General features: G+C 51.1%; 1 protein-coding gene across 3 annotated transcripts; it reads right to left on the reverse strand.

The window, feature by feature from the left end:
* Positions 1-2711: 2711 nt before the first annotated feature.
* Positions 2712-15217, reverse strand: LOC148419726 (high-affinity choline transporter 1-like). 3 transcript variants are annotated; one of them, XM_088420744.1, is made up of 9 exons: positions 14682-14820; positions 14491-14600; positions 9861-9974; positions 7357-7512; positions 6098-6246; positions 5624-5767; positions 5287-5440; positions 4933-5150; positions 2712-4582 (listed from the first exon to the last, which is right to left on the reverse strand). In XM_088420744.1, the coding sequence occupies exons 3-9, from the start codon at positions 9913-9915 to the stop codon at positions 4031-4033; spliced, it is 1428 nt and encodes a 475-aa protein (XP_088276870.1). In that variant the 5' UTR covers positions 9916-9974; positions 14491-14600; positions 14682-14820; the 3' UTR covers positions 2712-4030. The 3 variants fall into 3 exon arrangements, with proteins under 3 accessions (XP_088276870.1, XP_088276868.1, XP_088276869.1); XM_088420742.1 differs by lacking the exons at positions 14491-14600; positions 14682-14820 and adding an exon at positions 14832-15217; XM_088420743.1 differs by lacking the exon at positions 14491-14600 and having other exon boundaries at positions 14682-14711.
* Between the last annotated feature and the right edge of the window lie 1015 nt (positions 15218-16232).

A 16232-nucleotide genomic window follows, 5' to 3' on the forward strand; every position in this document is an offset into this window, starting at 1 on the left:
CCTGGCCCCCCATCTGAGAAGAGAAGACTAATGTGGCTCTCGGGTTATAAAAAAAACAAAAAAAAAAAACGTTTGGGGACCCCCCTTCAACGCATGTTGCTAAGACGACGGAGAAACATCGGGCCCTTTTAAAAGCTGCGCCACTATCGATCCCCGTTGAATCGCGGTGGACAGAACTCGGGGTCACGGAGGCGTAGGGCGCTTAATGGCCCGTGATTAAATAAGTGCCGCGCACAGCTTCATCCATCAGGACGCAGACAAGCAAGAAACCTTTTAAGTCCTCCTCCGAGATTCAATTTGAGCTGAAAGCAGAGGAACCGTCTGGAAGATGAAGATGAGATGAGATGAGATGAGATGAGATGACTTCATCCAGCATTGAGGAGGGTTTCCATGGTTACCGGGTCGCGCTGTCGTTGCACTTGAACTTGCTGGACGCCCAGCCCGACGCACAACATTCTGCTTTTGCAATTCAGCTTGCGATGTCAAAAAAACAAAAACAAACAAGAAAACGATTCATGTGTTATTACAAAATTATTATTATACAGCGCCTCTGCGAACTTGCATCTACGTAACATTAGAAACCAACATATTAAACCGATCTCAAATGCCAAAGCGCAATAATGATAAAACACCATTATGATTGCATTTATCACAACTTTATAAAGCGCCATTCGATGCACTCAAGAAAGCTTAGTATCAAATTATATATAAGAATCAAACGGAGGTCTGTCGAAGCGCACATTGCGGGCACATTTGAGCCAAGCGTGTACAGTACCGAACCGGGTGTCTGCCGAACACTCGGCAAAATGTCATTCTGCCATAGGGCGCCATCTTGTGGTGCTTTTACCTCATTACGCGTCAGAGGATTCACCCACTAAAAAGGATCGCGTCAAGAAAACAAACGAATACGAAGAGCCCAGAGTCGGAGTTTTACCATGAAAAATTACATGTTGAAAAACAACGTCAACTCATTTTTTCAAATACGACCTTTGAAGTGTGATAATACGTCAACCGTCCATCGAACCACTTGCTTCCGCATATCCGCATATCTTCCGGGCTAGAGGCACAGGGCCAATGCATATACAGTACATGGCGCCAGCCATCAGAAATCAAATGATTCGGGCCTGAAGTGCAAACAAATAACCAAGCAACCGAAAAAGGCTCACCGCAAACAAAAAATAAAAACACCTTACAGGGGAGGTGCATACAAGAAAAAAGAAGCACACTGTGGCGGACACTAGCAACATGCCTACTGGGTGAGAGACATGGTCCTAGTGTCCGCCATCATAAAAGCAATAAGCGAGCAAGAAAAAAAAAGCAAAAAAAAAAGCATTAAAAAGAAGCACGAAAGAAAGAAGCAAACAAGAAAAAAGACGCACGTTAGAAAAAAGATGCAAACAAAAAAGACGCACGCAAAAAGAGGAGCAAACAAGAAAAAGGGCAACACAATTTCGAGTGGCACTCATAGGAAAGCGATGCAAACTCGACGCAACTTTGTGTCGAACACGTACGGCAGATGTTAAACGCGCGTGCGTCTTTTCGACAGCCATCTTACTCGATGGAGCTTCGCATCGTAATTCGGTTGTGAAACGGCTCGGTTCATCACGTCAAAGCGCCGTGAGCGCGTACGTGTTTTTTTTCGCCGCCTTGCGGACCTCTAAAAGACATAGACATTTGTCGTAACCGGAGCCCTTACGTGGGTTCTTTAAGCTTTAATGATTCAAAAATCATCACCCCCACATTCGTTTGAACGAATTCCCTTTCGGAAGCTTCTGGGTAAGAAAAGGAGCAAAATATCAACATGTAGCAAAAGCAAAAGCGGCCTTCGCAGAGCATCTGGGACACGAATCTCATCCGCGCCGGCGCCGGCCTCATTTGCGCCCTCATTAAGGGACGCATCAAAGCGAGGCCCCGCATGCACAGCGCGTCGGGCGGGCGCCCCGAAACGTCAAGAGCGAGGCATGTGAGCGGCGCTTAAAATAGCAACGGGCCTCGGTTTATCTTGAGCGCCGACGTCCGCTGGGATCGTTGGCCCCGCCGGGGCTTCGCATGGCTTCTCCGAGAAGCGTGCGCGCCGTGGCGCCGCACGCCCCCTGCACCGTCACCCGCACAACGGGCGGGAGCGAGGTGTTGCCGCGTGCCCCCCCGCGACAGCTTCTTTTGCGGCCTTCATCAAAGACGCCATGGAATGATGCAGCTGTTTCACACCATGACAACAGCTTGGAAAGTATGTCCTTTTATTTATAAATATATATATATGCATTTTCACAAAACCAGGCTTGCCTCTGAAAACGGAAAAAAACCCTATATACTGTGTGTGTATATATATATATATATATATATATATATATATATATATATATATATATATATATATATATATATATTATATATATATATATATATATATATATATATATATGTGTTTATGTATGTATATGTTCAAGGTCACAAACGCTGAGCACGTTGGACAGACACTGGCAAGGAAATTTGGGCATCATCGCGCCAAGAATAACCGCGGCAAGTGTCGCGAACGTTTGCAACCTCGAAGGAAGCCCCGACGCGCCCGCTCATTTGCTACCGTTTGTGGCTCGACGCCGAGCGTCGACCGCAATGGCGTTACGATCCGAGGTTAGGCAAATGAAAAGGTGTATTTTGAGCCAAGGTCGAGTGCGGTTTCCAAGCGACATCGTCGCCAATGACACGCCGAGTCAAAGGGGGCTAACAAAGGGTTTAATGTCAAATCATTCACACTGGTTTGCATAGGCAGGCAGATTTGTTCATTTTTCTCTTTTAGTACAATTAAGTGCTCGTGCTGGAGAGCCCTTCTTTCTCACGCCGTCACGATACAATCAGCTGTTGACAATCACCTACTCGTCTAAGAAGCTAAAATACCATTAAAAAAAAAACACGACATATGCAACACTTTGTTTTTACTGGCAAATGTTTCACAATCGGCTGGTGGCAAAGTCACTTGACGCTTAACACATTCACGTCCTTTTTTGGCAACGCTGGCCCCCCTTCCGTCCGTGCCTGGAAGTGTCATTGCTGCATAAAATTGCAGAGAGGATGCTGAGCTCTCAAAACGGAGAGCATAGCTGTCGTTTTTCCCGTGTACACGCTTCAAGTGTACACGCATTTAAAAAAAAACAAAAAAAAAACTACAGTAATCCCCCGCATATTCGCGGTCACTATACGAGATTTTTTTTTCTTTTTACACTTTCAGAAACATGACAAATTGCCACAAAATCCCTGGTCAAAATGGGAACGAATTTCATCGATAAATTTTGATTGAACCGCTTTCACGGAATCATAAAAAGATTGTCAAGGAAGCAGCGGGACTTGGCTTGCGTGCTCTTTGGCAACAGAGCTTCATCACTTCATACACGAGTACGTTCCAAATGTACTTTCAAGTGTGCCTGCAGCGCTTAGAAGGAAGAATACATTTGGTGTATCAGAAAAAAAACAACAATCCCAACACGTGTTTTTTTTTTTTTGGTTTCGTGGTTGTATTACAGCAAGCTTATAATATAATTTGATGCACTTTTTTTCTGCTTTAGACTCAGCTGTAACCTGTATAAACGCTGTAAAATCTAATCAACCGTTGTTGTTTTTTTCGTTTAGGTATAATCATACAATTCGGATCGATAATAATCTTATTTCTAGTCAGCTCTCGAGTGGGGGGTGCGAAAAGTTTTCTCTTTCCTGGGGGGCTTGGTAAACTGTGATTGAGAAGCAGCGCATTAACAGTCGACCTGATCGAACCAACTGAAAAGATTGGGCTCTCTCGGTCAGTAGGGGGCGCTTTGGCCGCGATCGGGCCAGACAGAGAGCGTTTCATCTCAAATTTGACGTTCGGGGCTAATCAACATTGCGGAAGGCAGGAAAAAGACCAAGAGCGGGGTCTGCGCGGGTCCCCGGGCCGATGAAATGTTCGGCGGCGGCAAGGATAGGGCCCGCGACTCAGCGGGGGATCACCGTAGCGTACTAGCGAACTTGCATACGTTTTGTTCCTACGCGGCGGGCCATTCTAAAAAGTTGATTCCAGCATGGGTTCGCAGACTTCGTTGCCCTCGCCGCGCTCCTTGACGTCGTCGTCCTTGACGTCGTAGGCGGAGCCGTCGGGCGTCTCGGCCGAGTCCCGCGTCAGCACTTGGAAAAAGTCCCACCGGCGGGGGATGACGCCCTTGTGGAAAAGCAGCGAGGCCAGGAAGGAGAAGGACAGGATGGAGGCCACGGTGGCCAGCATGCAGATGGTGCGGATGGGCCAGCTCTGCACGTAGACGCCGTCCAGCAGCGCGCCGCCGGGGAAGCGCAGCGCCGCCGGGATGCCCAGCACGGGCTCGCCGCACAGCACCCGCAGGAGCATCCCGCTCAGGCAGCCCAGGACGGCGCCGTAGCCGTTGGACACGGCGAAGAACAGCACGCACACCAGCTGCGGCAGCATCAGCGTGTAGGTCAGGTCCGAGCGCAGCATCCAGATCATCAGAACGCTGTTGTCCAGGAAGGTCAGCGAGGTCCCCGCCAGGCCCACCACCACCACCGAGGCCCGGATCACCCACTGCAGCTCCTGCTCCGAAGCCTGAGGGCAGCCCGCGCGCGCCGCGTCACTGCCGCCGCCGTTCCCGCAAACCGCGCCGCGTTTTCCGTTTTCGGCCCATCGCCATACGGGCTAAAGGATAGGGGCTGAGGACGATTTCCACAAGGACTAGAAAAGTACGCCGATACTGCCAAAAGAACACGCCGCTATTCCCTGGGATCCGGGACCAGAAAGACCTACCGTACGTATAATCGCCACGGGTGGGTTCGAAGTTACCCGCCGTGATTTTACCGGTCCGGCCCGCGTGAGACCAGATTTTCTTCCGTGCGCGAAAACGGCTTTGACGCCCCTGTTCTACAAAGGCCGCCGCTAGTGCAGAAGTTGCCTCTCACCTGAGTCCTGAGGATGTTCTTGTAGATGTTGGAGGTGAAGATGGATGCGGCGGAAAGCAGGGCCGAGTCGGTGGACGACATGACGGCGGCCGCCACGGCTCCGATGCCCACGATGGAGATGTACTGAGGGGTGAGGTGCTGCAGCACGATGGGGAGCACCAGGCCCGTCTGACCTCGTTCGAACGGTGACGGAGAACCGTAAGACGTCATGTTCCAGTCTGCGACCCGACAAGATTTACAAAGGGTTGTTGTCTGAAGAAATCAAACCTTATCGTCAAAGAAAGGTTTGCCGGGGCTCCGGCTTCGACTCGAATCCACTCAAATGGACTTGCGCGCCTGGGAGAACATCCTTACCTGTAGAGGCGGCCGCGGCGCCCAGCAGGATGGGAGGAATTCCCAGCGTGGGCACGATGAAGGCGGCGGCAAAACAGGTGATCTTGGCCGTGGTGGACGAAGCGGCCGACAAAGTCCTCTGGTGGAAATTCTGAAGGCCCAGGTTACCCAAACCCTGGAGGGGAGGACGCAAAATCAAGCCCCAGTTTTGCTTCGACTCGGAGCAAAGCCTCGCCCATCCGCATACTATCAGACCAGCGGCGCGTGCTGCGGTGTACTGTTCGTACAAATGAGCTCAAGCCAAACTCAAATCCAAAGCCAACTCCATCCAAGGCCTTCGTTCGGTGGGCTTCCTCACCAGGATTAAGAAGTTATCGATCCAGCGCCACACTCGGTCCTCCTCCAGCGTGCCCACCCAGGGTGGCTGGAAAGTGTAGTTGTACGCCGTCTGGGTGATGTCGGTCACGGCCGGGCTCATCAGCGCGAAGGGGACGCACATCCACTGCGCAGCGACAACAACAAAGATGTCTTTCTATTTGACGGGGTTTGTCACGCACATCGAGGGGGGGGGGGGACTATGCGGGTTCGCTCGCGCGTCGGCAAGGCCAAGCTTCGCCGTAACGCGGATGGGTCGTAAGTGTTCCAAGAATGCCGAGGGCGCGAGACACCGACGCGAGAACAACAATAGCCCTCGGCGCCCTTTGGCTTTGACAACTATTGGGTCGAGTGACTCTGGGGCCGGGCGCTTGCCAAGACGGCCCCCTGAGCTCGCCTCGCGCGCCGCACCTCCAAAACAACATGGAGGAGAGCCGCGAAGAACGGAAGCGCTCACCAGGCTGATGAAGATGAGCACCAGCTGGATGATGTCCGTGTAGGCCACCGAGTAGAGGCCGCCCAGCAACGTGTAAGTGATGGCCACGGCGGCCGAGATCCAGATGCTCACCGTGTACGACAGGTCCAGGATCACGCTCATGGTCACGCCTGTTGCTCGCACACCACACGCACGCACATTGCCACGGTGAAAGGGCTTTTTCTATACATGGGTCCCGAAGGGCCGGTCCGCGGTCCGGTACCGGTACATGGATCGGCCGGTACCGGGCCGCATGGGCCGCACCCGAAATATTGATGTCTTGGAACCGATATCTGTGCTTTGTACGGCTTGACCTTTGTTTTAACTCCTAACCCCGGAGAACAGGCTCGGCTTTTGCCGCGGGAAGTGTATTTGCGCATCCGCGGCACTGGGTGGCGCCCTCCTTGTCAAAATCTGCACCGCAGATAGGAACTTTTGCTCTCAACCTTTTTTCTTTTTTAAAGCACATTCACAATTCATGTGATTCCTTTACACAACCTGCCGCACGGAGGCCAGCGGGTCGAAAAAACAAGAGCGGCCAAGGGGCGGGCGGTATCGGCGGGCGGCGTTCTCGCTTTACTCAAAAACCAACGGTGAGAAAACAGCAAGCAAAACAAGGTCTCTCAGCGACGCACTCGGGTAGCGCCGCAATAACACAGATCCCATGTCTTCCTCCGCTGTGCCACTAGGGGTCCCTCTCTCACTCAGGGGCTACAATAACAGCCCCGGGTCAAGCGTTTTCAAACACCCATCATTTTGTTCCCAAACACTTTCGACGATCACTTCGCAACCAGGTTGCTCATAAGCGTTGCGTGGCTGCCAAAAAGGGGTGGCCAGTCCACCGCTGTAAAATCTACAAGTCACCTATTCGATGATTTCAAGAATAATTCAGATTGTTTTTGTATTTTTTGAGGGGGGAGAAAAAAAACAAAGACATTTAAGATAAGTATCAGCTAGCTTCAAGTTGCGTAATGGTACTCAAGTTAGCGTTTAGGCATGTTAGCATGCTAACTCGGTCTTCTGTTTGTCAGACGAGCGGGACTCCTGTTTTGTGTTATCTCCTTACGCTTTCACAACTGAGTCATCTACTGTGAATAAAAACGCAATCATCATCATCATCGGGTCTGAGTGAAGCCGTTACCTATTCGCATTTAAGCTTGTGACTGAAGTGTTAGCTTACGATTGTTAACATGCTGGCTCGCTCTGTTAGTTTGTCGGTTCTATTTTCAAACGGTACTCACCTAATCCTATGAGCGTGCCCGTCACCCACATGATCTCGGAGATGAGCGCGGCCAGGGAGAGGGCGGCCGTGGCCACTTTGCCGTACTTGATGTGGAAGGGGTCCATCATGGTCACGTACTTGCTGTTGCGCATGGGCTCGGCGAAGAACAGGCCGCCTTAAAAGACGCAAAACCAGACGGCGTGGGTAAGTCTTGATTGGGAAGATAAAAGAAACCCGCGCGATCCAACGTTTGCGCTTCAAATCGTTGCCGTCTTGTCTCGAAAGCGTTCATCGGCCTGTCTATGGCCTTTTCCCCGATGTTAGCGCGAACCTAGCGGAGGCTTTAAAACCTACTTCGAAACCGTAACTTGAACTCAAAACCGTTTCCAATCGTTAAACCGTTTATGGCATTTCCGTTATGTGTTAGCGTGGAGCTAGCTTGGACTTCAAAAGCTAATTTGAAACTCTGCCTGTCGGCGGCGGCTCGTGATGGCCCGTATCTCAAAAAGCTTGCGCGTCGGGCCAGCCACTCGTATCTCGAGGCGCTGCCGTCACTAGCAGGTGGCCCGCAGGAAAGCGAGCCGTTACGTAATATGCCGTACGATCGCGCGCGCGCGCGCGCGCGTGCACAATCACAGACGGGTCGATCGAGCGTAAGAGGATCAATCATGTGACTTTCATGTGACGGAGGAATGCCCGCTAATCTGCACGTACAGTACGTGACCTTACGCAACCTGTCGTCTGTCTGGGCGAGCGAGCGAGCGAGCGAGCGAGCGGCAAACGGCTCGCCTAACAGGTTCACCTATGCACGGCCGACCCACCACAAATAGATTTTTGACGTCCTTTTGTCTTTGAGGGCCGGCATCCTGCATGTTTTCTAAGCATACCCGAGTCAAATGATTAGAATCATTTTCAAGCTCCTGTAGTGCCCGCTAATAAGCTAATTGTTCGAATCGGTTGTGTTGGGGAGTGAAAACCGGAAAACATGCCCCCCCCCCCCCCCAGTGTTAGCAGTTTCATAGCTGGGATTCGCAAGAGCCAAAAAGGATCCAAAGGAATGGCTCTCGTTTTCCCTTGCTCCGTGCTCAGTCGCGTGTTGATCAACTTTTCTCGTTCCCCCAAATCCAAAGTGGGTCTCCCCCCAGCGCTGTCGCTTTAAGAGCTGTCCACCGCGACCTTGGGGGCTATCGGCGGAGCGCTCCAAGGTCGCCTCACACGACTTGTGCCCCGCTCAGCCTCGTCGACAGTATCTTCTCCAAATGTTATTGTCTCGATCACTGGCATCGTTCTGGACCCAAAAGAACATTTTGCATTCTTATTATTGCGGAGTCCTTTTCTTGACCTCGTAAAACGTCTGCCAAAGTCAAAGCGTTTGTGCTCGCTAAGTACGTGTTGGCAGTTCTTCCGTCACATGCCAAATGCCCCATTTTGACCCCTGGCTGTCCGGGGATTTTTTCACCAGCCTGGCTTTTATCGTCGCCCGACTTGAGCTGACTTTGAAAGGCTCGCAACGTGGTCAAATACTGTATATATTTTGACTTTCAACCTCTCAAAGTGTCCACCGGCATCAGCCCCTATCCACACATACGCTCCCTTACATATTTATTTCCCTTGTGGTGATGCGTGACATCAAACGCTTCCCTGCAGCAAAATAAAAGCTTTCCCGCCTGCAGCATTTAGTTTGCGGATCGAAGCCTTTTTTGTCGACTTCAAATCCCACAATGCATAGCGACAACTACGAGTCAGGCTAAGCCATACATTTTTTTTGTTTTTGTTTTGTTTTTTAGGAATTTTTGTACGAAATAAGAGCAAAAGTAACCGTGCGGGATGTTTTTAAAATTGAAATCATTATTAGAGTATTATGTCTTTTGCATTATGGGAGTCCAGGCTAAGCCGCTCGATGAAGTCGTTGAAAGGCTTGTGCCCTGTTCGTGAGTTGCTCTTGAACGGATTCGTGCAAAATCGAGGGAAACGCACGATAAAACATTGGGTTTTCAATTTGTTCAAAATGGACAATATTTCCAATTTTTAATGGCAGCAAATGAGCCCGATCTAGAAGGTGTAGCGCTTGACCTCCCGTTTGTAAGCGTTTGGAAGAGACGCCATCTTGAAAGTGGACATGTTTTGCCAATCTGTGCAATATTTTGGCGTCCTACTGTTTTTGTATGCTTTTCCTTTGATGTTACGCATCAAAAATATCTAAAAATGAGTTGTTGTTTTTTTTTTTGGGGGGGGGGGGGGGCTTCTCAAGCGTTGCGATTGTTGTGATCACATGCTACTTCTTTGTTGGCCCACTTTGGATTCTTCTGAACCTAGGAGGGGTTAGAGCCCGGGACCTTCTAAACCCTATTTGGACTCCAGCACCCGCCAGGCTTAAGTGCTCTTACGGACACAAATCCCACCGTCGACGGGCTCTCCTTGTTTGGACGTTTGCGGCATTTGTGGCGCCCGCCCCGCGTCCGGGCGCCGGGCGGCGAGGCGCGAAGGCCTGCCCTAAGAAGGAGCGTCGGGCGGCGGGCTCACCGAAGATGAAGCACATGGTGGCCGTGACGGGCATGACGGCCCAGATGAGTCCCATGGACGGGTTGTAGACGGCCTCCGCCGTGCCCACGATGAAGCCGCCGCCGACCCACGTGGCTGCAGACACAACGTATCACATTAACTGGTGTCGTTCTCAAACCTATCTGTTAGCGTTTCGGACGCGTTTTTCATAATGTTCGTTCAAAGCGATAATATGTGCGCTTTAGACTGTTTCCGTTCCGAATGAACACGTGATTAACATGAAAACTTGCGAATAAACGTGTCCTCAACAAGCGCCGGTACCTTTGAACTGTAAGTGTGGGCTCAGTTATGATGAAATGATATCACATGGGGGTTAGGGTTGTGTTCTAGAGGAGGAGCGCGAATCGCCGCATTTACGGCAACGCCCCTAAAGCAAAAATGACACATGCTCCCTTTAAAGGGGTGAGGAGCATTTGGGGGGGCTCGGAACGGATGAGAACGGATGATTTTTCCAAGCGGAAGTACCACTGTGCGCCATCTCATCTCATCTCATGGCGCGCACGCACGGATTGAACATTTGGGGCGTAATTCCTTTTAACGGTGGGGCGCCGCGTTCCCGGGAGCCCGTCCGAAGAAAGCGGAGCCGGCCTTCCGCCGACGCGCCGCTGCGTCAACGTGTCGCGCTAATTTTAGGATCGGCTGCAATTTAGCAAGATGAAACTAACGAGGCATTCCCGAGGCCCGACCCCCGTTAACTTTGGCGTCACCGCTCCAGCGTCTTTGGTGAAAAAGGAATCCTTCCTTTGCAATAAGCATACATATTTCAGGGAAGCGAAGCCCTCCGGCTTGGCGTCGCGGGGGCCCGATCCTTTGCCGCCGTCCGAAGCAGAGGTCCCCAAATGCAGGGGCATCGAAAGTTTTGGAACCGATTTGCCTTCTCCTTTAGCGCTTCATTCATTTGTTCTTTGCTTGGCTCCATCTTTGTTTTTTCGGCGCCGCCTCCGCCCGACAGGAAACTGTCTTCTACCACCATTCTCCAAATACAAGACGCACTTTTTTCCCTCAAAATGAAGACCAAAAGTATGGGTGTGTCCTCTCAATGGTTATTAAAACATTGGACCGATTGCATTTTTAAAATTTTTATAATTCCACACCATTCGAGGAAAATCGATCCGGCGTATTCTTACTTAGCGGTGGACGTCGGTTGGCTGTTAGCAGCTAGTGCCAGTTGCGGCTAACAGCAACTCGTGTTAGCGGTGGCTGTTACAGCATTATTTTCAATAAAAGAAGCGCGCGGACCCAACCAACGTCCGAGTCCATTCTTGTTTACGCGCAGGAAGATTACCGAGAGGTGACGATGTCTCCATCTGATTCCGTTAAGAGCGGCAAGGTACGGAGCTGAGTGCACCCGTTAGAGAACTCGGAAAAGTATTCCATTTAACTGGTTTGTTCATTGCAGTCTTTTGGCATAAACGCACGCAATCATAAACTTGGTGAAAAACGGCTGCCGTGCAACTTTGGATATTTCTTGCAAAACAAAGTCGAGCTGCGTCACGACAGAGGCAAAACAACCGACATTAGACCGGCGAGGAGAGATTTCTTTCTTCTGTTTTGCTGTAGTTTTGACACTGTCGCCCCGGTGTGGGTGCGTCTTGAACACGGTGCCGTGGAAAACACCGGAATGGAGCCCAAAATGGCGGGTGCGGCCTAGTCGCTCGAGCGTCTTATATTTGGGGAGGTATTTTTCAGCGGGCCCAGTACGACTGTAAGCGACAGCCACTTTTATATTTCTATCTAGTTTTATACAGTATTTGGGCAGTCGTCCATTTTTCTTTGGAAATGTTACATATGAAAAGCACTGGCGACTACTCAACAGCGGAGTCTGGAAAAAGAGCGGTCGGCCGCAATGCGCGGTCCGTACATAGAGCGGATCTGAAAAAATGTCTCCCCGCCCCTGTTGAGACGCCTTCCTTGCGTAACGCGCTGTGACTAAGATGAAGCCTTTCAAAACCCTTTTCCACCGTTATTGTGACGTCCGCATGGAACGGGGAAAAAAGCTTTTCGAAAGGGGAAGTCAAAACACGCACTTGAGATCATGTGATTGCCCAAGAGTTGTCAGAGGGGAAGCGGCCCTTTCCACAAGCGACTAATCGCTTTATTCCAAGTCGGGGGGGAAAGATGAGACGGCGCGTGAAGTGCCCCCGATTCAACTTGGGCCTTTTGCTTTGTTTGTTCCGTTTGAGCGGACGGCTGGGGACTTTTGCTCCGAAGCGAAAGAGCTCCCGTCCGTAATGCAAGAATACACCTTTGAAAGCGGCATTTTCTACTCCTGGACAGAAAGTAATCCCCCAAACATAGGACGCACCTGCGTCTAAGCCACACCCTTCATTTTGGCCTCAAATTCTTCAACATTTGGGCAACAATGTCCAAACCAGAACAAAACTAAATCATCCTTTGCAAAAGTCTTCATGCTTTCTTGTGTTAATGTCCAGATTTCAGGCCTTTTTCAGATCTCCCACGTTGCGAGCTGTCAGTAAACGCCTCGCCACCGTCGCGTTGAATGCGCTCCAAGCGGTTGTTTTTCCTTTTCTTTGCGACGCGGCTGGAGTTCGTTTGACAATAAAAGTTGCGCGGCGTCCGCGTTTCACCAAGTTTATAATGGCGCGTATCCGCCGAAAGACCGCGACTAAGAAACCGGTCAGGGGTGGCGACAGCGACTGCTCTCAACTGTCTGTCCCCGCTACAACATGGAATATGGAGAGCGGTGCCAAAACACAAAGATCAAGCCCAACAAAGCACTAAAGAATCAACTGTTAAAGGATGAACAAAATCAGTTGCAAAACATCATGATTTAAGGCGCGGCCCAGCGGCGTTTGATCCACGGAGCAGTACCGGGCCGCGGATCGGCGCTTGGGGACTTCTGCATTCTTAATCGACTCAGCCGGAGACATCATAAGTTTGACGCGATCCTCGTGACAAAAGAGGACGTCGGTGCGGTCCGCTCGCTTCTTTTATTGAAACTAGTGCCACAACAACCTCAGCTAACGCGAGCTGCCGTTAGCTGCGACAGGGACTTGATGCCAACGACCGCCGGGCCCCCCCCCCTCCTCTAGCTCGTCCCATTACGGTAATTATTTTCAGTAAGGATACGGCTCACATAAACATCACAAGCGTGTGTCAAAACTTGCCTTTGCATCTTAACAATGACATCGCACAGGAAGCACTTTGCATGACCCCAAACTAAACCTAAGTAAACTGAAATTCTCAAAGTAATGCAAAAAAACCATCACTGCTCCTGGGAACTTGTAAATGATTCCTGGATCACTGGAGACGTAAAAAAAAAAGTTACAAATGAAACGTCTTAGAAAGGTGCCTCATTCTGCACTCATCACCAACACACCGCCACCATCTCAAGGCAAACAAGTGAACTACAACTGCTACAGTAAATATGATTTTTTATTTTTTTATTTTTTTTTATTTTTGACATGATATATTTTAAATTCCACGATTATGAACTAATGTAATTCCAATATGTATTTTTATAAGATATCAATATTTTTCACGCAAGGGTTTAGGAACATTTTGGGGGGCTTGGAATGGATTAGGCTATTGACACGTAAAAAGTGGCTCTACTTACGAAAAATTCATGCCGACTTCCGGAACGAATAAATTTGGTAAGTAGCGGTACCACTGCAGTTTCTTCCGGTCCATCCCTCATAACATGTTCAGACTGTGAGTCTATTCTTATTTGAATGCTTCATTATAACGGCTCGTATTACGTTTTGATTGCCTACTTTATTATTATGTCTGTTGTGTGGAAGTGAACGCAATAAAAATTTTACTGTGCAGTGTTACTATGCGTATGACGATAAAACTCTTAAATCTTAATGACGACTTCTGGCTTAAAGGCAAATTTTGCGAGCCGTCGTCAAGGTTTGCAATTTTTTTTGTTATCAATGACCGTTGAGCAGCTTTAGCAACCTTTGATTTTCAAATGTGTAAACGTGTGAGGATCATGCTTCAAATTTGACTTTGCAGTCATAGCGGCTCTCTGACAAAAACTGCAACTACAGTGCGGCAACACGATATAAATAACAGGCCAAGACGTGTAAAAAAAAGCAGATTCGCGAGGCGTACTCCTGTGGGCTATTTCGGTCTACAATTTTTGTTTTCGTCCAGTTGCGAGGATGGACATTTTTCTCAACCTTTATTGAACCAGGAAGAGGGCCATCGCGGTTTAGGCGTCTTTTGTCGGGACGTCCTACATGAGGTCCTGTAACACAAGTGTCAAAGTCCTGTCCTGGAGGGCCGGTATCCTTTTCCAACCTCGTCTCTCAAACGCACCCGATTCAAATGACGGGGATCATTTTCAAGCTCCCGCCAATAAGCTAATCATTGGAATCGGGCGTGTTGGGGAGAGAAGCAAGGGGGGGGGGGGGGGGGGCAAGCATGCCGGCCCTCCAGGACCGGAGTCCCACACCTTTGTCAAATAAGGTCGACGTCTTCCTACTGTACCCCTTTTGTAGCAGCGATTGGTGTTTTCATCGCCTAATGATTTTTTTTTCCACTATATTCCGGGCTTGGCGTTGGGCCGAGGGAAAGGCATCGTCCCTAACGGCTATCGTACGCGCTTGTCATGTAGCGCTCTTACGTCACAGCTAGCGGTCCGGGCACCATGTCTGACGAGCGCATCTCATGTAGCATCGCCCGCGCGGCCTACGGAAGCCTCGTGACGGCGGACGGGCGGCTAACGCCAGACGCCTGCAACGTCACATTCAAGGTCTTCGCCATGCGGTATTTTTCCACCGAGGCGCGCGGGCGGGCGGGCGCGCGCGCGCGTACCTGGCGCCCTAACGGAGCATCGTTTCGCATCGCATCGCATCGCATCGCATCGCATCGCATCGCATCACGTGGCGCCTAGGAGGTGAAACGGAGGTCGCGTTCGCTCGCGCGGAGGGAGGAAGGGAGGGAGGGAGGGAGGCGGCTACTCGCCCGTCATGGTGAAGATGCCGACGGCCAGGTTGATGCCGCGGTTGCCGAGCAGCGCCATCTCCGTCTGGTCCCCGCGGCCCTTCTTGGCCTCCCGCTTGGACTTGAACGAGGCCCACACGCCGATGGCCAGCACCAGAAGGTAGAAGAACATCATCACGCTCACGCCGGGGATGTTGAGAGCCATGGCGGGGGAAGAGGAAGGGGTGGGGGGGAGGTGGGGGGTGGGGGCGAGCGGAGCGATGCGGAGCGGCCGCCGACACGGACGCGCACGGGGAACCGAGGAGCGAGGCCGAGCGAGAGGGGCGCACCGAGCCGGAGAGCGAAGCGACAGTGGCGGCGCGGCGCGGCGAGCTCGCCGAACATCCCGCCCCCCTTCCCCCCCTCCCTCCTTCCCTCCCTCCTCCGCCGCCTCGCGCCGGGCTGGGAGGAGGGAGCCGGTCGAGGGGGGGGGGGCGCCGCTCGGCTTGCGATTGGCGGAGCTGCGGCCGAAGGGGCGGGACGCCGCCGGTGCGTCACCCCCTCGGATGGCGCTCGTCTCACTTTGTCCTATGCGAGGTGACCATTTGCTGCAATGTGCTGACGCCGACCCCGGACGGAGGAGGAGGGGAGGGGAGGGGGGGATGAGGGGATGAGGGGGAGGGAACGGGAGCGCCCCCCCCCCCCCCCCCCTCCCAAAAAACCCCCACCACCCCCTCCCCACTGTACGCAATGTACATTAGCTAATCAATACCGAACATGCACGGGGAGCTTGGTGACTTATGGGGCTTCTACCTTGATGAAAAGACTCCATCGCAGATCGGAAAAGGGAAAGTTCATCCACAATATTCTTGCTGGATTTCAACGTGCGCACGGAAGGTGCTCACATAATAACCGTGACCATAAAGGAAATGGCAAAAAGCGACCTCGTCCATCTTCGAAAGTCCTTCCAAAAAACGGAGCGATCTTCCGCCGGAACCGAATCCAACAGCGATTGTAGGGAGTGAGCCACAACACGCACCAGTATGCACAACGCGCCCTTCATTCTGGCCTCAAGAAATGTCAAAACTAGAGAAAAAAAAATCATCTTTCGCAAACCTCTTCGTATGTTCTTGTGTTCTTACTCATAAGTTGGATATTTGTTGCGGGTTAGGCGCGTTTCCGATTTCCCACGTTGTGAGCAGTCAGCGAAGGCCAGAGCGATGCTGAATCTGCTCCGAGCAGTCATAAAGTCGCACAGCATCTGTGTTTGGGATTTGTGCGTATGCGCGAGCAATAAACGAGTCAAACGGGTAAAATAAAGGGTATTTATTAAAGGGTAAATCCTTTGCCACTCTGATAGGAATCTTCCTGGGCTCGGGACTCGCTTCTTTTCTTGAAAAGAATGCCGTAAGGACCTGAGCTCGGTGGCTCAACTGGATGGAT

The sequence above is a fragment of the Hippichthys cyanospilos genome, chromosome 8 (assembly GCF_059441005.1).
Source record: "Hippichthys cyanospilos isolate Australia breed blue-spotted pipefish chromosome 8, RoL_Hcya_1.0, whole genome shotgun sequence".
In the NCBI taxonomy this organism is placed as follows: domain Eukaryota; kingdom Metazoa; phylum Chordata; class Actinopteri; order Syngnathiformes; family Syngnathidae; genus Hippichthys; species Hippichthys cyanospilos.